Source organism: Pomacea canaliculata, linkage group LG8 (genome assembly GCF_003073045.1).
Source record: "Pomacea canaliculata isolate SZHN2017 linkage group LG8, ASM307304v1, whole genome shotgun sequence".
In the NCBI taxonomy this organism is placed as follows: Eukaryota; Metazoa; Mollusca; class Gastropoda; order Architaenioglossa; family Ampullariidae; genus Pomacea; species Pomacea canaliculata.
In genome coordinates this window covers 20,760,884-20,780,848 of record NC_037597.1, presented here as the reverse complement: position 1 = coordinate 20,780,848, position 19,965 = coordinate 20,760,884, and the positions used below count along the sequence as shown (strand labels likewise).

The 19,965-nt window shown below is 45.3% G+C and overlaps 1 protein-coding gene and 1 long non-coding RNA gene across 4 annotated transcripts; one reads left to right on the top strand and one right to left on the bottom strand.

Annotated features, from left to right (window-relative positions):
- Nucleotides 1-1,703: 1,703 nt before the first annotated feature.
- Nucleotides 1,704-15,045, bottom strand: LOC112569830 (homeotic protein ocelliless-like). 2 transcript variants are annotated; one of them, XM_025247846.1, is made up of 7 exons: nt 14,977-15,045; nt 8,619-8,843; nt 8,191-8,351; nt 5,368-7,941; nt 4,844-4,928; nt 2,792-2,937; nt 1,704-2,088 (listed from the first exon to the last, which is right to left on the bottom strand). In XM_025247846.1, the coding sequence occupies exons 2-4, from the start codon at nt 8,677-8,679 to the stop codon at nt 6,592-6,594; spliced, it is 1,572 nt and encodes a 523-aa protein (XP_025103631.1). In that variant the 5' UTR covers nt 8,680-8,843; nt 14,977-15,045; the 3' UTR covers nt 1,704-2,088; nt 2,792-2,937; nt 4,844-4,928; nt 5,368-6,591. The 2 variants fall into 2 exon arrangements, with proteins under 2 accessions (XP_025103631.1, XP_025103630.1); XM_025247845.1 differs by lacking the exon at nt 14,977-15,045 and adding an exon at nt 12,905-13,705.
- Nucleotides 5,818-14,977, top strand: LOC112569832. Of its 2 annotated transcripts, none has more exons than XR_003100537.1 (5): nt 5,818-5,905; nt 9,545-9,815; nt 10,869-10,970; nt 11,319-11,393; nt 14,180-14,977. It is a non-coding gene; the product is annotated as an uncharacterized LOC112569832 (long non-coding RNA). The 2 variants fall into 2 exon arrangements; XR_003100536.1 differs by lacking the exon at nt 14,180-14,977 and adding an exon at nt 11,690-12,123.
- Nucleotides 15,046-19,965: the final 4,920 nt, after the last annotated feature.

Sequence of the window (19,965 nt, the reverse complement as noted above, 5' to 3'; positions counted from 1 at the left end):
CTGTCGTTCTTGTGAAGTGCTGGGTTCATCGTCTGCTTCCCAGTGGCACGTGCGGGTTTCAATCGTACCCTCATCCGAAGTACTCGTAGAATCGAAAAAATTCGTCATCTTCAGCGCTTCTCTGTCACCAATGTACGAGGAAGCCGCAGAAGACAGCTCTGACATTAGCTGAGTCATAGTGTCGTCTGCTACTGAGTCGAGAAGCGCTTCGATGTCCAGACTCTCACTGTCAGCCGCCATTAGCTGTGGCCGTCAGATGGAAGCTCGCGATACACATGCCGCACGAGCGAAACGTGCTCCAAACTTAACAACTGCTCGACACTTGACATCAATCATTTTCATCGCTGACCGTGAGTGTTGTATGATAATGAGATCTCAGTTTGCTGTTTCCACGCCTTTGGAGGAGCGAGCAGTCGAGCGTTCTTTTCCCTGCGTAGTAATCTCTAATTTCTTTCCATGTTGTGAAGAAGTGGACAAGAGGGTGGCAGGCACCAGACTGTCGGAATAAATTCGAAAACGAAAAGTGATCGGCATTAAACCTCCAGCTTTTCTTTCAAATGGTTAGTGGCATCTACTGCTCGATCACTCCCGTGACGATATTGTCAGAAAATGTAGGTGATATTAGTTTCTGGGACTGATCCAGAGACCACAGAACTCCGTAACGAAGACCCCGACCCCACGCTCGCCTCTTACTAAAACAAACACAACAGCTCGAGACAAAACAAATAACCTCGCAAATAACACCATTTTATTGTCTGTAAGAATTGTAAAGTTGCCAATGATTTCGGAAATATATACCAATCTAATTTTTGTGAATGATGATTCTTTGCCATTTTGTACAATGAAAAGGAATGTACAATTTTTGAAGTTTTTTTTTTTCTTTGTTTGGTAATACACTTTGTTGCAATAATATTTTCTTTCTAGATTAGAGCCAGATTGGTTCTGGGGTTTACTGGGTCTAATGATATGATCCTCATATTTTATAAGTGTGGTATCTTATAAATAAAGCAGTGTGACGGTGTGTGAGTTGGAAACTGGCTGTGCTGATCCCCACAGTTTGCCAGGTATTTAACCAATTTAGCAGTAATGTCTTGTCCGCTCTAAGACGTTACTGATGGCTTCAAACGAGAGAGAGAGAGAAATACGCAGAAGAGACTGCATTGCGACCTAGGTCTGTTGTGAAGATGCAGATCGACTTTTGACAAAGTCGTAATTTGAGAGATATATTCCTTCGCGAGAGCTAACGACTGACAGGAAGTAGGGAGAGAGTCGCTTGGCGGCTCATGCAAGTGCTATCTCCCCCTTCATGGCAACTTTGTGCCTTCGTTGCTGAACATGAGCTGTCAACCTGTCAAACTGGAGCTGCCCCGACTACTACTGTATATTGTCTGTTACCAGTGCTGCGGAACCTATGTAGGTGGTATGATTGTCAGCTGAATATAAGTCAAAACAAACCAAAATGAATTTTAACGAAAAACGAAGACCCCTTCCCCCGTCTTCGGGTTCTTGGAGCTTCCTTGTAGACATGTATACAGTTTTTAATCGGTTGCAACAACTGTTGGGAGTTGGGGGCAGAGTAATGTGATTTTCCACGATGCGTATATGGACCGGGCTACACATAATATATAGCCAGATCCAAGGCACTAGAACCAGATCGCCCAGCCAGCCATGCAGTCACTCTGTAAATCTAAGCAACGCGAGTAGGCAGCTGACAACAGCTTGTGGCAGTCTTTATTCTTTGCTGCACGCGCTTGCATAATTTCAAAGCATTCGACGTATTCATCGGTTTGCAAATACGATGAGCAATGTATTTTTCTTTGTTGTGTTCAGTCTAAACGCCTCTTGCTGTTTGACCGCTCGCGTGGCACGATTTGACTAATCAAAGAGACGGCAAAATGACAGCACGTGCAGCATGAACGTTAGTAGCAGCACCCGTATGTACGGGATTGTTAGGGCATCGGCCCCGGCCAGCCAAAACTTTTGACGATGTCCTGCTTGCCGAAGTCGTTCTTGATCAAATTGAGGCGTGTCTGCAGAAGTGTTGACGCCGGACCCATCGGACGCCAGCCATACAGGCCGGTAGAAGTTCTGCACGTGGAAACACCCAAGATCGGTGGGCCAGGTGCAATCAAGGAGACGAGTAGGTGTGTGTGTGTGGTGTGTGCAGAGAGCGTAGATATAGAGAGGCTGCACTGTGGTATCATTAGAGAGCATAGATATAGAGAAGCTGCACTCTGGTATCATCAGAGAACAACTGCATCACTACTTTTCTTAACAAGTAAGGACAAAGAAGGAGTGCAGCCTCTCTATATCTACCCTCTCTGACCACATCATGAAGGGACGCAACTTTTCTTAACAGGTAAGGATAAAGAAGGAGTGCAGCATCTCTATATCTACGCTCTCTGGTGTGTGTGCACGAATTACTTACGAACATGAGATTCTCCTTCCTTCCTCGTTCTACTTGATAGGAGTGAATGTCTCGTTGGGGTTATGACATATCCCTGACCGAGTTCCATCCGGTGGATTTGAGTGATTCCCACCAACCTGGCGGACTGTATTTGTGATGCGCCCTACGCTACCTCGACTACCCCCCTCACTTCTTACGCTTGTCCTTTCATGCTGCTTGCGCCCCCTCTTCGCTGTCTCGTACCCTTGGTCCTCCTTTTGCTCTCGGTGTTCCACCTGACTAAACATGCTCCGGCGAGAGGATCAGAGTTGGTGACGTATTACTGCTCGGCGCAAGACCTTCCTCCCAACCCAACATTTCCCTTGATACGGAAGTTGACAGTACCTAGGGTATGAAGATGGCGGTGGCATCTCGATGGGAGGTAGGATGATAGCCCCCGCCTTCATGTCTTCTGGTGTATGAGGCAGCGGGTACTTCTTCTTGTCGTCGAAAGGAGACCATGGCCGCTTGCCTTCCATTGCTTCGTACATCTATGAGACACAATATTAGATTGTAACAGGGTTGAGACATCGTTAGATCCTAATTAATAAACAGAAAATTAGGAGCAACATACTGCATAATGTTTGATCGTAGAGACACTCTATAAGCCGGACGAGGAGCAACGTATGTGTGTGAGTTTGCATAAGTGCGTCAATTCGGTCTAGTCGCTTTCTCTTGCTTAGTTAATAAGACATCCGTGTGTCCGTTTTTCTTCTTCCCTCAAGAAAAACCCGAGTAAGGTGCGAAAAATATTAATGTAATTTTTTATATAGCGCATACTCACACTCCTAACGAGCATGCTCAGCTCTTAAGAACAAGAACGAGACATAGGCAACATACGAGGGATAGAAGAACAAGCAAACAACATATGAAAGACGGAAGGATAAACAACGGCACTGATGACGAATAAAAGACATAAAAACGTAGAGGATACAAGTAACGAGGACTGGGAGTATAATGATATTGCAAAAAGGAAGCAGCAATAAGCGGAAAAGGGGGTAAGGGTGTGAAAAAGGTCTAGCATTGTGTGGACTGTTGTTAGGAGTAGGAAGATGTGCTTTTCCAGTGCATACTTAAAGGTTTCAGTAGTGGGTAGGTGGCGGATATTGAAAGGGAGAGTTCCATTGTTTTGCTGCACAGTAACTAAAAATCCTGTGACAATATGTTGTTGTTCTGCTGACAGAAATAGTTAGGAGATGGTTGTCACAGCTGGGACTTACCGGAAGAGAAATAGTAAAGGCAAGAGCTAGCAAGGAAATTAAAACACAACACAGTGTGTACTAAATGCGACAATGGATGGGTATTTAGTGTAGAAAACGAAGGAGAGGAGTGACATGGTCCCGTTTCCTTACTCTAAGTACCAGAGTTCTGTACTTTCTGCAGTTGGTGGATAAGGTATGCAGAACAGCCGGTAAGCAAACAGTTGCAGTAATCAAGCCGAGAACGTACACACGCACAGACAAGAGTGTTGGTAGCACACGTAGAGAGAATGTGTCGGATGGTGCTGATCTTACGTAGCTCATAATAGACAATAACTGACTGCTGTAACGTTTATCAAGAGTCATGTCTGCGCTGATAATGAATCCCAAATCCCTGACGGATGACACAGACAGAGATGATGCTGATTTTGCCCACCTTGATGTGATTAGGCGGACAAACGAGTGAAGATTAATTTCTTCTTCTCGAGCATATGGCTTACGTTTTGTCGTAATAGAGTGTTTGTTTGCTACCATTCAGAATCCGGTCACCGGTCACTATATTTTACAAATGTTGTCGTTACCGTCACACCAGCTTCCCTTACCAACACCAATTACGTAGCTCGTCAAAGATGCTCACAATCAAAGAACACTTTTATCTAAACCAGGGATGGGGAGGGCCCAGGCAATTACAGGCGGAACTTATGCTCAATACCTCTAGGAGCTTTATCATGCCAATATAAATTTATATCAGATGAGTAATAATAAGATATATTTTGAGGGACAAGCAAGGAATGTCCATTACGGGATAGGACACATGACGGGACAGACACGAATGCTCCTCGTCGGCTACCCACGGCCCGTCTGACTGCATAGCGGTGACTCAAATCACACTCAGTGCCAGGCGAAACTACAGTTTGACCAGTTATAGGAGGCTAATTGTTATTTTGACAATTTTGTATGGTATACAAATAATATTATAAATATGCAAATGGCCATTGGCGAAAAAATGGTTCCTCACTCCTACTTTTTTAAAGCCATCCACAAACGAAGGCCCAGGATTGCGGTTTGTGTACGGCATTACGAAAACAGCTGGATGCTGATTGAATATTGGCCATAGGACACCAATAAAAAGGAAAAGCTCGTATAAAATACCCTCATTACTGCCGACGTGCTGCATGATGAGGATGGTGATTTTTACCTCCTTCGTCATGTTGACCCTGAAGGTCCAGCGGCGAGGCCAGACAATCAGCTGGTTCCTCATGATGGCGCGTACGAATTCTCTCCTGGGTAAGGCAGAAGGCGATTTATATACTACACCTCGTGTGGCTCAACTTGCAAGTGTCAAATTACTTCTAGCTAGAAGCACTTTCTAATTAAACAGACAATTGTAGATTGAACTGGTGAGAGAAATGTTTAGTGTATGTGACCGTTGTGGCTAAGGATCGCTTTAAAAACATCTTATTACTAGTGAGAATATATAACACAGTTTCTATGTGTTTATATTTGAACCATAAAATTTCTCTGAAGTTAAATCTCAGACTGAAAACGACGAACTAGGAGATCCAACAGACTGAAGGGGGTGGGGGAGAGAAAGGGACACACGAGGAAGTTACACTCAGTATTTTGTGCATCAACGGAACATCTGTAATGTTTGATGAATTTTAAATTACTTTGAACTTCTAAAGACTTGATGTTTTGATCTGCGTCAAGAACGATTCTAACCATGTAACGTCAGCTTCCATCGGAGTCATCTTCGATTTTGAGGCAGGTTCCTGTGCCATTCTTGCTTCGCTTCAGCAATAGTACCGTCGACTGTGGAACCTTGGACTTAAAAACTTCTCTGGGATTAAATTCTGAAAGAAAAGCAGACGTAGCAAAATGGCGAAACCGCTGTTACTAGGAAAGATTTGCTTCGAATGGAAGTTTCTCTTATCTCGACGTTGTGGGGATAGGAGGGGCATGAGACATTTGCAGGCCTCTGATTGGATGGCATCCTGGGTGGAACAGCCAATCCTGCTGTGTTTTTCTAGCGATTGCGAGAACCAGACAATTTTCTTCACCAGGGTTTCATAATGGATTTTCTGCATTCATGTATTATAAGTCCATACTTGTTAAAATTTTGCAACGAAACATTCATGTTTACAAACCTGTGAAATATATTTGTTTACTAACCTGTGAAATATATTTCTTAGAAACCGACCAATCGCAACAGTTATACGTCAGAGTCTCCGAGGTTTCCTATTGCAACGAAAATTTTCTCGTAAGTTTTACGATGACATTTTTAAAAATTATCTGGAGTGTGAGAACTGGAAGAGCATGTTAATTAAATGTAGACTTTGCTTTTGTAAAGTGATATTTGCATCTAGCGCTGCATCAAGTCACGGACGGACTTACGCAACTCTGTCTACAAATGAAATGTTAAAAGAGTGTGGAACAGTTTTATACTAAACACTTGGAAGGAAAGGAAGTAAAACTCACTTAATACCTCCCTAAAAATAAAAACCAACAAAATAGAAAAATAGAAAATAAAAAAGATAACTTGAAAAGAAATAAATTTATATTCACATGTTCATAGATCAGCACACTCGCTGCAAGGCTTCGGAATGAAACACGTAAAAAGAAGAAAATCTCTCCGATACGTGCAGCGCTAAACTAACATGTTCCTCTGTGCGAACTGGCAATAGAAAATATGTGAGACACCAGCATTCTAAAATGTCAGTCAGTAGACGAAACTGTTATTTAAAGTTTTGCGTGGTGTGAGATGAAATGTTTATTCGTCTGGTTGGTAACGGGCAACCACTTTACGTCGCACTCGCGTATCACAGGCCTGTTCTGTCTGTTCGTGCGGTTGGGTCTCACAACCCACATAAATGTCGTACACTTCCTCCCGGCAAAGCCCACATAAGTGTCTCCCACTTTTTCATGTTAACAAGAGCCTGAGCGTTGTCACAGTTGAGTAAAACCTCCCGCAGAAGAAGAATCTGGCGCTGTGTGCTGGATGGGCCAATGTGGCGTTGGCGACGAGTGCGTGTAGAAGGGGTTGGTGATGGAGGAAATCAGGACAGGTTTGTAGGACTCGTCCAGCGTGGACATGGGGTTCAGATGGGTGGGCGGAAGGGCGGGCCAGCTTGAGTGTCCCCTCAAAGACTCGTGCTGGTTTAGGTTGGATAGGACGATGGGAGGATCAGCAAAAATGGGGAACGGGAAGACACGATTCATCGACAACGAAGGCGCAGAAGATGACGACATGTTGAAGGGAGAAAGGTGGTTGTGATGATGGGTGGTCGACCTGTTTTCACTCGCGTCCTCTGCGGGATGTGGCTGCGAGGAGGACTCTCGGACCTCCCTCCCGAGGGTGCTGGAGTCCAGAGGGTGGCGGTGATGATGAGGCCCCAGCATGTCGGACAGCACAGGAAGTCCTTCATGCGCCCCCGTCCCTGGCGGTTGGCCCACAGGCATGAGCCCCACACCCGCCATTCCTAGTCCCGACAGTACCGGGTGATGGTGGTGGTGGTGGCTGGCATCGGAAGGAACAGCCCCTCCCATGCCGGGGGACAGGCCCACCCCCTCCAGGTTGGGCATGCAGGCCATGCCTCCACCCGGGGGTAGGGAGTCGGGGCGGATATCGCGCGGACTGCTGAATGCCGAGGAGCCGTACGAGTGGTAGAAGCGGTTGGCGGCGGTGTTGAGGAAAGCCGTTGGAGTGACCTTGTTAGGCGGCGCCACCATGTCGTAAGGGCAGAACAGCCGGCTCAGGGAGGACCTCGCATGTACGCTCCCGTCGCTGGCCTCTCCGGCCACCATACCTCCTGGAGTAAATCGGACCGGCACTCCTCCTCCTCCTCCAGACCCACCTCCTGCTGAGGACGACGACGATGAGGGAGTGCGCCCGCGCTGCTTGAGCCGGTTCTTGCGCTTGTTCTTCTTGGACTTGAGCTTGTCGCTGCTGAAGCGTCCCAGTTCTGAGATGACGCTGCGCATCACCACTTCCGGCACCATTCGACTGGCCGTCTTGCCGACGTTGGCACCCCTTAGGTCAGCCTCGTGGCCAGCTCTGTTATCTCCCGTGGCCCCGTTGCCCACGTAAAGCATGTCTGAAGCACCTTCCGCGTCTGGAGAGTCTTCCTCCTTGGAACACACGCTGGGGGACGTGCTCCTGCTGCTTGCCGTGGTGCTGATGATGGCATCGCGAGTGGCTGAAGTAGAGTCATTGGTGGATTTCTCGGCGGTGGCTGCATCTCTGTTTCCCGCTCTGCTTCCCACTACGTCCTTTCGCCTACGGTTTTGGAACCAGATCTGAAACACGTGATCGAACCGACCTCAGTTATTCACTGTTCTTCTGAATCGAGGATAGTTACTGAATAATAACACCATGACACTTTGACTTGTAAACAGCATTCTCCCCATCCAACAGAGAGAAAGACACACATACGCGCACTCAGTCGCCAAAGAAATACGACGTATCTATATTTTAAGAGTATTTAAATAACGTTTGTTTAAAAGCGTTTTTTTTTTTCTTCGTTATTATTATTTTTAATAACTGACCTTGACTTGTTCGCGGGTGATCCCCACGCGCTTTGCGATCAGTTGCTTTTGCACTGTATTGGGGTAGCGCACTTCTTGGTAAATGCCGTTCAGCAACTCCAACTGGTACCGCGTGTAGCTGAGGCGTCCGCGGGGTGGTGGAGGGGTGAAAGGGCGAGAATCTGGTGACAGAAATTGGGGTTATGGCCTTTCCACATAGAGGAGTCAATAGTTATCACTATCTCTGTACGTGCTAGTAGAATTTGACGACACATCAATAGTTAGCCTCTACTGTTGGTCCACATAGAGGAGTCAATCGCCTCTATTGTTGGCCGCCACTTTACGGGTGTAAATGTAGGGCTGTCAATAGTCGTACTACAACTATCTCCCCCTTCATCACGTGTGTCGATGAAATCGTCCCGTGAATGTATTACTGGCTTTCAACTTACCATCATCGTCGTCATCTTCATCGTCATCATCGTCGGTCGCGTTCCCAGCAGCCGACTGCATGCTGGGCCCATTATGTGTCCAGTGAACTAGAACACTTCCTGCTCTCCTGACTCCTTCTTGAACCTGCGGACAGTGGTCTTGGAAGGCGGATGGGTGGGGGCGCGAAGACTGGGGGAGGGCGAGATTTGTCACCCCCCTGTTCTGGTTCTCGTATGCAGAAAGAGCTGCAAACAACAAAAGAAAATAACAGTTTTTAAAAAGTGTGTTTGGGGTTATCATACTTCTGACAGATTTGACTTTTTCAGCAGCTTGCACTATTGGCAATATCTGTACTACATTATAACAATCAAGATGTCATAAGAAACTTTCAACCATTTATTTCCTTCGTAAAAAGGAATGTAAAATGAAGAGCAATACATCGTCTTTTTATTTGTAACAAGACAGACGTCCACTTGGGAGGTAGACCTTGCTGCACAGGGGTGTGAAGGAAGAGGGCATGAACTCTGGCCCACTTTGATTTGTTGTAACAAAATCTGTCTGTCTTGGCTGTCTGCTGCGGACAAAGAAAAATACAAAACGCCACAAGGTACAAGACTGGCAGCCGCCTATTTAATAGGCACGACAGTCGTAAAAGTACGAGCTAGATGGGTGGTAAATCTCTAAGTAACAATTTTGATTTTTTGTAGGTTGGGGTGAGGGTTGGAAAGTGAAGTTTGCCATGGAATAAACAACTGCAGTTAGCGAGGAGCCAAGAAAATCCAACCAATACAAATTGAAGTAACAGAAAATAACTAAAATAAACATGTATTCAGTATGTAGAAAATTTAACATGCCGTTTAGTGTTTCATTATGCGCTTTTTCTATCAGTTCAGATTGACGCCTTTCTGTCGCAAATCTTTATCTCTCCTACCTCCTATTGTGGCAGTGATCGAGTGAAGGAGAGCACGCCTCGTATGCAGACAACTGGTTTTGAGCTGATGGAAAAGTCGGGGCGAGCACAACAAAGGCAGGACAGGACAGGATGACACGTCAAGTCGACCGCGAACCGACTCGTGAACAATGGCCGGGCTTCAGTGGACCCGCGGAATGACCATGCAATTACGCAAGTCAACGCTTGTTCCGCGAGTTCCCGATCCAAAGAGCCGACTACGAGTGCGATGAAGTGACAGCGACATATTGGGATGAAAGGTTACAGGGTACGACCTACGAACTTCCTGCTCTCATCCATTGATTGCGCTAAGACATTTTTGGTGAACCTGCATTATTGTAACGAAATCAACTGGCTGATCAAACCAAAACCACCATCAATAAGCCTTTCGGTAAATGTCGCTTACATAGTATCTTGAAATTGCAGAGGCTTTGAATTTTAATTTTCTACTTCGTAGAAAGAAAAGAAAAAGCTCGCGGGGGGTAGAATAATATATAAATATCTTTCGCAGGTCACCTGTAGGTCACATTTACGCGCGAGACCTCAGCGACCATTGAAATCGGAGACTAAACAGTCGTAAAACCACGATGACACGTCCAGCCTCTCTCTCTCTCCCACTCACACACCTCTTGCTAAAGTACATTCGTTTGAAAAAAAAAAAAATGTAGGTACATAATTGTCACACACGGCAGAAACCTTGCAATCTACCTCTCTTAATACCGATTGAAGAAGCAATTTCCGTTTTGAAAAAATAATAATCGTAGTTGTTCAGTAGTTGGAATTTTCATTTGTGTTATTTCTTATTTTACTACTTTTTTTTAAGGACAGTGGGCAGAAGTTAAAGTCGATAACAGTTTGCTTAAACAACTTGTTACTGGGGTAAAAAGGCTTAATCGAGTTTTCTTTGTTTAAAACTGATAAAGTGTCTATAAAATAAAAGATAATGAACTCCCTTGAGATACAACACAAGCCACCATCCTCCATCAACGTGTAACCCGCGTTAATCTCAGGGAACCTATAACTCCTAATACCGCCGGCACTGTCTGTTAAGGGGTTAGACGGGTGAGTGGTGGGGGTTAGGGGAGGGACGAATGGGTAAGCTTCATCGAAAATGTTTCGCTACATCCCCCACGGACACTCTCCTCCATCCGTGTCAGCTCCAAACAGAAGCTTCTCGACTCCTGCTGACGAGCAAGTGAAAGCAAAACGTTGCGTCATGAGCGAGCGTTCAGAAGTGTTTGGTGTGAACGCTGCGTGTGAACTGCCCTGCTGAACGCTGATGGCTTCCTCTTAAAAATGTGTTTCATTCATCTCGTTACAGGTTCGTGAGACGGTTCTTCTTGAGACACGTGTTTATCTGTAATTTGTAGCGAGTCGAGCTGGCGCTGTTTATGTATTGCATCTCTAGAAGACTGAAGTAAAGGTAATTTTTTTTTTAATATTATGTCTGCAGTTTACAGAAATGTTTAAGGTAGTCTTTTTAGTTAAAGGAATTTCACTGTTCACACTTTTGCAACCCTATTTCGGGTGACAGGAAATAAAATCATAAATCAACAAATAAATGTTCAGAAGTAGAATACAAAAGCAGTTTATAATTACTTTTACAATAAACGAAGGAAAAAGATTTTTAATACAAATGGCTAGCAAATGAGTACGGAAAATGGAGAGAGGGACTAAACTCACATTCATACCTTGTCTTTCTCGTAGTAGGTTTTTATGATTTCCCTTTGTCGGACTGAAGTTTCTTTTGTTTTGTTTTGTTTTAATACAGAAGTCACTATAGTACCTGAGGGTCTCAACAAAGGTCGAGTTCTCAGATGTTCTCCACAACGTTCGGCGCTGCATGGTAAAAATTACATTTTATTTGCACACGACACTTGTGTAACGGTTATCATTGTTGATAAACTTCCTTCTACTTTTTCCGATGTTCCTTGTGAGTCCTACCCCTTTTCTGGCCACGTCATTCTTTTCTCTTTCATCTGTTCCAAATCATTTTCCTGGTTAAATTTTTTAATCGAGCATTTATGGTTTGAATTTGTGCTTGCATTTCATTAGTACTGAACCATGGTAACTGCAAGTTACTCCTGTATAATATTATGTGTTTTAGATCGCATAAACATGATTTCTCTTTTGTCATTTCAGTCTGTTCGAATCGTCAACGCTTTCCATTGATGTTCTCTTCGTTGATGTACCACGCACGCGTAGTTTACAACCATGGGTCTTAGTTCCAAGCGGCCACTTTTTATTTTATGGTCGAGTCTAGCAGGATTTCTACATTTATCACAAGAGTGTTGATGGTCAAAAAGAGTGTCACGGGGTGAAAATGGGATATGTAAGGGTGACTAACACAGCAAACAAATATGTGCTGTCTTTTACTACATATCGGAAACAAATTTTACATCTTGAAAAATCTGGTTGTGCAGTATACGTAAAAAGTGACTTCGTTTTGCTTTCTAAATTTGACTGTACTGCAAAAGTTATTGAAAAAAAGTCAAACGTCTTACAATAAAATGTTAATGATTTTTTTCTACTGCAAGTGAATTATTTTATTTTAATATTTAAAAAAATATTTGCCCAAACTTTCACCTTATTAATAAAATGCATACTTCATAAAATAATTCTTAAAAAAAGACTCTTTGGAAATGAAAAGAGCGTAGAAGTGTTGGTCTCGACTAGACTGATAAGTCTTGGCACCGCGTGAGTCGCCCTGGCTTAGGCTTGTCGTGGTTAAAGAAAGAATCGACGCTAAGCAAAAGTGTTGTGCTCAAAATTTAATCTACCTGCAAATGATTACCGATGGTCGCCGACTCTTGAAGGTCTTTGCAAGCTCTCACTAAGGGATGCTAGAAGCGGGACAGCACACAAGGCCATGACAGAACCTACACAAGTAGCCTACACAATGATTGATGGAATGAAAAAGACTACACAGCTAAGACAGGGTTGGCTACCAGTTCGAGCTCCTGATAAAAGTGGAGGTCAAGCACTGCATCCCTTTCTTCAGAGTTTATGGAGACTAGACGAGGTTTCTTTAAATTCGCTAAAAATTACGGCTCTGTAGGAATCATTTGAATACTTCATGCTCATAGAAAAGTGGGGTCGTTGCCCTTTGAATAATGATTTGCGAGCGGGCACGCCGGCAATGGTTTAGAAGGTCAGAACATCAAAGAAGTCCAGAAGGATGAAAAGCTACCCGCTAAGAAACCGTTTGGCTGGCCACAAATTTCTCTCCCCTTATCGCCTCCGCAAATACAGTGTACATACAGCTAGAAGCTTCTTTCTGATTCCGAGATACCAACCAAGTTTCCAATCCAGAAATCGGGACTTTTTTTTTTTTTAATATGCAATCGGTGAAGTTACCTGCGGTAGATGCGACGGAAGCCGTGTTGGCGGCTGAGGTGAGCGTGGCTGAGGGCGAGAGGTTATCCACTTGCAGCATGTCCCAGACTCCACGGCGGCGACAGTGTGGCTGCCACCCCCGTCACGTCGATTGTTGCTGCAACGTCGCTGTGGCGCAGGAAGGACTGGCAAATTGCACTTGGTGATGCTGTAGCTGCTTCTGTTTTGCCTCCCGGAGTAAATCCGTCTTCCTGCTCTTTTCAGTTACTTCGCTGCTCCGCCACGGCAGTTACATGTTCACCTTGCCCTTAGGGGGAGACTAGCACTTGAGCTTGAAGGTAAAGCGTCCAGCGGGGTCTGTCCGACAGCCATCTCGGTGACGTCGCTCAGGTGCCGTGTAGGAGCGGCGACACGTCACTCCCCGTGCTACCTGCGCGGTCCGTCCTTGTCCACTCGCTGGCCAGGGGCGGCAATCGTCCACGCTAGGGGGAGAAGGGGGAGTGGTGTCGAGCTCAACAGGCCGTGGAGAACGCGAAAGGTGTCCGTGTTTAAAGGAGGGAGGGGGAGGAGATGGTACAGGGCTGAGGGAACTAGGAGGTAGGTGTAACTGCGATAAGTTGACAAAGGACTGGGGAACATGGATAGTGGTGGTGTGTAGGCTGTATGGGTGAGAGATCAAGCTGAACGCTGGTGCCGCGCCTCTTGACCTTTCTGCTCGGCTTGAGGTTTGACCGTTGCTGAAGAAGGAACATGTAGGAAAAACCCCTAACTTTACTAACAACCACACGAAGTTTCATTTTTATTTTTTCATTCCAGCGTCGCTCTCCCCTCTTCCTATCAGACCTTCTCTCCATCTACTTGACTCAAAGCTATTTCAAAAATATTTACTTATTTGCCACCTTTTCTTTACGTAACTCATCGTGCGTATAATATGTTTATTGTATGGTCTATGATTCAGAGTTTAAGAGACCAGATTTTGTGGAACATTGGTCCATTGAACTGGCCATCTGAAATGATCGCACTTAGTTGGGTTCGTTCGTGTCAGAAGACTTGTAATCAGTGGATTGGCTACCTGGGCACCACTCAGAGATGATTTGCTCTTCAGCTGTCACTACCTACTGGGGGTCTCTGCCACTACAGTTGCTGTCGTCCAAACCTGTCTGTCATGACTCAGCGTGACCTTTTAAGTCGTAAACCTTCCGGTCTGGCAGGCGCCGTGAGGTGATGCTGCTGTGTCGTCGACGTGACGATGTTGTGGCCAGTCTACTATTATCCTCTCCTTGCTCTTGGTTTCAGCTCACCGACAGCGACAACGCCGATGGGACAAAGCATGATCTTCACCTTCCTGCAGAAACCTCATGGAATTCTTGAGTTCAGACAGCTTCAGTGTCATTTAGGTGTGGCAAGAATTTTTCCAGCAGCGTTCGAACTGGGGATGTGACAGACGTGTATTGCTGTGTTGAGACTGTGATGTCTCCAGTGTGCCATGTCAGTGCGACACCACTGTGTCGTCAGCAGCCAGTCTCCCGGTGTGTGCCAGAGGTCGCTGGCAGCGTGGTATCACATTGTATGCTGTGTTATAAGTGCCAGGGTGCGGTCCAAATCAAACTACTAATGTATGGCTAATACTCAATTCGACACTCAATTCGTGTTTGTTATTTAGAACTATCGTTGTTACAGTAACGAATAAGGAAAAAATAATAAACTAATATAAGAGCACGACCACACCGCATTTTAGTGCATCAATTAAATTTTAAAATAAAGTGCTTTTTTCATATGGATATGCAGGTATGTGAATTATTTCCTCAGATTAAAAAAAAAACAACAACAAAAAAAAAAAAAAACAGCGCAAACGAGGTGAGAGTACGTACCCTGGTGCATTTCTTTACCAATAATATCTTAGTGACTACTCTTTTCAAAGATCGTCTTGTGCCACCCGAGGAATTTTATGTTGAAAATGTGATTCTTAAAGTGATTTTAATCATATTTCAGCAATTGCGTATCTATATGTATATTTTGGTGTTTTTTATATATAAGACAGCTATAGATATATCAAATAGCATATTTTAAATCTAAACACTTATACTGATCACCTGGTGTTAGAAGGGCTGAGGGTGTGATATGTTATCATCGTTTGACGATATCAGAGGGATGGTCACGTCCACTGTAGTGCATAACGCGATGAAGTTTGAGTCAATCGCTGCGATAAGGGCACTTCACTCAAGATTCACGAAAGCCACGGGGAGAGAACACGTGTTGGGTCTAAGACTCTGTCTCTGTCTCTTTTTCTCGTCCCGTCCCTATTTCTTTCTCTCTCTCACAAAATTCCATATCCCCCCACCCACACGCACAAAATCATACCCTAATTAAATTAAGTCGCCTATCTGTAAATTATCACCTCGTCGTCAATTTACGAATGAGTCTAATCTTTCCTTTCTGATTAGCAGTACTACTTTTACAGTTGTAATGTCTGAAAAACAGGGTTTTTTTTTCAAAAGCTGGTATATTCTCAGATTTCATGCTCAGAAATTTGTCTTTTTCAAGTATCACTTATATTTCAATGTTTATCACTTAATTCAAGGAGAGCTTTAGCTTCTGATTAGAACAAACATTAGGGTGGTTCATCCAATTGCGTTTTCTAGAGAAACCTTTTAACTATACATGGGTTATCGAATACTTTGGTCAATTTTCACATGACCATGTGAAATATTTACCATCCAGGCGCATATCCGTTCATTAAGCAAGATACCTCTGAACAGAACTAGTCCCATGATGAATTGATGATTACAAATGAGTCTCCAACGACTTTGAATCGCCAGCAACAAGTGTCTTCAAAGTTGTTGCCATCGTCTCCAATGGTTATAACTTTAGAGCATGTCGATCCCATGAATCTCGGTATGATGAGGTAGGTGACTAGTCTTTGCAGGTCAAACGCCTGCTTTCTAATCTTCAAGCTTCACATGGTCGTTGAACAAAATTCCGGCGGAGGGCAGTCGATGGATGGGAGAGGTCGGACGGGTGTGTGGGTAGGGTGGGTAGGCGCCGTAGGTTGGGAAGAATCAAGAAATCGTCTGTTGGTCAAACATCGCTAGTTAAGTTATCGTTTGCTATGGCGACAAGGCGGCCGACGTGGATGACCGATAGGCCCTATCTGGAAGGGGAAGGGGTGGGGTGGGGATGTTGTAGGAAGCCTGTGGCTGTGCTTCTTGTAAACCCCGCAGTCTGTTTGCTCGAGTCCACCTTTTAAGGACCCTCGCAACGAGCGATTGTGCGAGGATTTGCCAAATGCGTTAACGGCTTTTTATCTGGCTTGCCCTGTCATCACAGCCTGCGGAGTCCTGCGCGGGAAGTAATCCCCGCCGCTAAGGGGAACACAACAGCCTAAGACTAGTTAAGGCCGTAATGACAAAGAGCATTTTCTTGCCACCACTCGAGCAAGTGAGTGGCAAACCTCACTTCAGTGTATGCTCGACTTGCTCGGGGTGGCTGCTTCACTTTGGCATGTCACATCCCACCCCATCTCTCTTTCTCGCGCTCATGCATGCACGCGCACTTGTTAACTTCCTCTCACAAAAGCCTCAAGATTTGTTTTTTTAATTTATAAATATTTATGAATGGATTTAGCAGCTGGAAAAAGCAGAGTGCAGCCTACCCATCCGTACCTTGCCACATTTTCCGAAGGTGCCAAATCTCCGCAAGCCAGAACAACCTGTCCTATCAAAGCCATCCTCCCACTTCCCCATGTTATTAGGTAGGACAAGCGCTTTAGCGCCCTTATTCCGAAGGTAATATCACGGAAGTCTGAAACTCTGAAGTCACGTCGGGCCACACAGCCTCCAGCATCCCACGCCACCTAGCGGCGGTGTAACGTGTCTGTCGATTATCCCATCGCCGATACACGCATATAGCCTCCAGTCAGGCGCTGTCTTCGGTTGGCGATAGGTTCGGGTTCTGCTGATCAGCTGATCAAGCTTTGTCCTACACCCCACCCCACTCCATCTACCACCCACCACCCACTCCTTGGCTACGAGAGCGAGGCTCACACTAGTGGCGGTGACGTTGACGCGTGCCCTCTGTCGTGGCAGACGTTGGGAAATGAATAGTCTCCTCTCTCGTACAACACTCAGAACATCCGAGAAGGAGCAGCAAAAGAAGAATTATGTCTCATCCGTCCCCTGTCCTGTCGTTTCCACCTGCAACAGCCACCTGCGAGTCTGAGCGTGACCTCTCACCCCACTGCTGCCATCACTCACTTCCTTGCTGTACTGCTGCTCTCCTGCAAACACATGGTCGCGTCCATCATGTGGTGTCATGGAAGGACGAGAATTTTTCAACCCTAGTACTATTAAGTTTCTTTCTCTAAAAACAAATGGTCCAAAGTTTTGCAGTAGCGCCACTGCTGCGTGCTAGGAGCAAAGACCTTTATCTTTAGAAACCTCAGCTGCTGTCTTGTGACTTCTTAGTGTAACCCAGTCTGTTGACTGCGAGAACATTGGAGATTCTTCTTACACTTACATCTGAAAAATGCTTATGTTCTTCCGCGTCACTTTTTGATTATCAGATTATGATTTTATCTTGACAAAAATCCATTAAATCTGCTTACTATCTTCGTCGTTGTCAAATAAAAAATTAGAAGAAACACGTGAGCTTTGTCCTCTGGCACACCTTGACAATACAGTCTACCCACATACACATAGCCCGCCTATGATGGGTATGGAAGAAAAAGGAGGGAATGAAAGGACGTGCCAAAGAGGAGGTAGATTATTTCCTGGATGAGACCCCATGGCTTGACATCAGCCTATAGCAAATGAAAAGAACAAGGAACATGTCGAGGATTATTCCCCTCATCACACTGGAGTGAATAATATTGCCACAGCAGAAATACTTTCATCGAGTCTGCAATTGTATGACATTTCATTGTCATGAGCATATTTATTCGACAAGAAATTAAGAGGTTTCTGTGATCTCCAGCAAGGCCAGCTCTCGGCCGCCTCTTGAAGTCCACCGACATGTCCTTTGATTTGACGCTACAACTGACTTCGCAGTCTGCTTGAACGATGATAGTGGGAGAAAGTTCAGACGGCACATCAACAAGCGCCCTCTGCCCCTTATCGCGTAGACTGGTAGATAATCATATCTTGAAAACAAATATGGCAGTTCACCCTCCTGTCAACGCTACAGCAGATTTCACGGTCTCCCAGGCCCCTGCGTCTCCAGACGAAAAGTCAGGTAGCAAGTGTTCGGTTGGACATACTGCGTGACCATCAGTTACGTCAATGTGCATGCACACCTGCTCCGCTACAGGTGTACGTCGGTCCAGCTGCCAGGAGGGCAACCTTGCATGGCCGCAGGGCTGTTGTCACGAGTGCTGTCAGTCGGCGGTCTCCCAAGTTTTTCCAGTGACGATGTCGTATCAGTCGCGGCGTGTCCTGCGTTGGTAGCGCGGTGGGGGACGAACAAGACGATAATCCACCGAGACTCGTTAAGGGATGAAGAGCTTACGTCGCACAAACCTGTGGCCGTCGACTCCACTCAATGAAGATTTGGAGAGGTCATTCACTGACCTGCAGGTCAAAGGTGTGGGGCATTCGGAAGATCACGGCCAGTAGCGGGCGGGTTCTACAGTACTGAACCCCTTTAAGCACGACATTCTGTGTTCTTGTAACAAATAATAGTGGAGGGATATGAGGATATCCCTGTTTGAGATTGTGTGCGTGTTTTGTTTTGGTAAACAACGCTACAGATTTTCGCCTCGTACACTCGTGGAGAAATGTAGAAAGAGGATCAAGGAAAATTACCAGAATGTCTGGAATTACCTTTCCTAACCCACCCACACTTGAGCTCACTCCGCAGTTACTCATCTTTGTCCATACACTTCGTTCATGTTTGTCACGTGTCATTCGTCTGCTGTTACTTGTGTTTGTAAGTTGTTGCTTAGTTTCTAGTCTTCACTGTACAACGCACCGACTTTGTCTCTACAGGGGGCAAAGTGATCTACAAATTCTGTTATTATTGTTGCTGTTATGTGGATGCGATTGGTGCTGTATGCCGTTCAGATTGTGACAAAACTGTTCGAATGTACATAGCGAATGTTTTTCCCCATATCTTATATTACTCGGTCTGCTTCTGTCATCAGTTCAATGGTGATTTGACCGAAGACTTTACTTTTTTTTAACAGGCGACGATGAAAAAAAAACAACTCTGTGTTGAGACGGAGAAAACAAACAAACAAACAAACAAGCAAACACGTAACTGTGTCAGTGGTCTTGCCGTTTGACGATCTGCAGCAGAAAGACGGGTGGGATCAGAGAAGTTCTTTAGTGTCTCTGGTGGGATGCAGGAGGGAAGGAGGTTCGTTACCTGTCGCCGATGGTGTTTAATGTATCCGCCGTCCCTCTCGCGTTCGTCCCATACCTCTGGGGGTTGTGCTCCTACCTCTCGCGGTCACCTGTATTCATTTCCGCTTGCTGGGGGTTGCTGGGCATTTTTATGATGACCGTCCCCGATAACTCACCTTTCGGAGGAGGGCCAGGTTGGGACTTGGGTGTCAAGGCTGAGCCCGCCGGACAAGTCAGGCAAAGAATGTGTGTGTGTGTGTGCGTGCGTGGAAGTTAGGGTGGGGGGCATTTAAAATGGCAAGGGGCGGGTACGAGTGGTGATTTGTTGGTCCTAGTTATCTTGACGCCAAGTCGCTCATCCTGAAGCCGTTTACCTTGAATACACGCCGGTCCTAACAGGACAGGGTCAAATTCAAATTTGATACTACTCCCTTCTCCCACTTCCCCCAACAAAACTAGGTATTTTGTGTTCAGCAAGAAAGCAAGCACGCGCGAACGCAAGCATGCATGGATGCATACTCGTCAGGCTATATGTGCGCAGAATTGGCATAAATATAAGAAAACCAAAGATTCAAAGACACCAATGATTGTTCAGCTACTAAATGAACGAGCGCACGTGTACTCTCGACTTGGAAAACTTACAGAAGAGATCTACATCTCGCACTCGTGACTCGTGCTTTCTAATTATTATATCTATTTATATTTTTATTACTTGTTCTTATTGCTTAACTTTTGTTTTTGTCT

Excerpts from the sequence above, each read along its gene's own strand:
- LOC112569830 (XM_025247845.1), bottom strand. The coding sequence starts at position 12,983 with ATGCTGCAAGTGGATAACCTCTCGCCCTCAGCCACGCTCACCTCAGCC. Across the intron at positions 8,352-8,618 it reads TGAAGATGACGACGATGATG|ATTCTCGCCCTTTCACCCCT; the intron begins GTAAGTTGAAAG and ends TTCTGTCACCAG. Across the intron at positions 7,942-8,190 it reads TCACCCGCGAACAAGTCAAG|ATCTGGTTCCAAAACCGTAG; the intron begins GTCAGTTATTAA and ends CACGTGTTTCAG.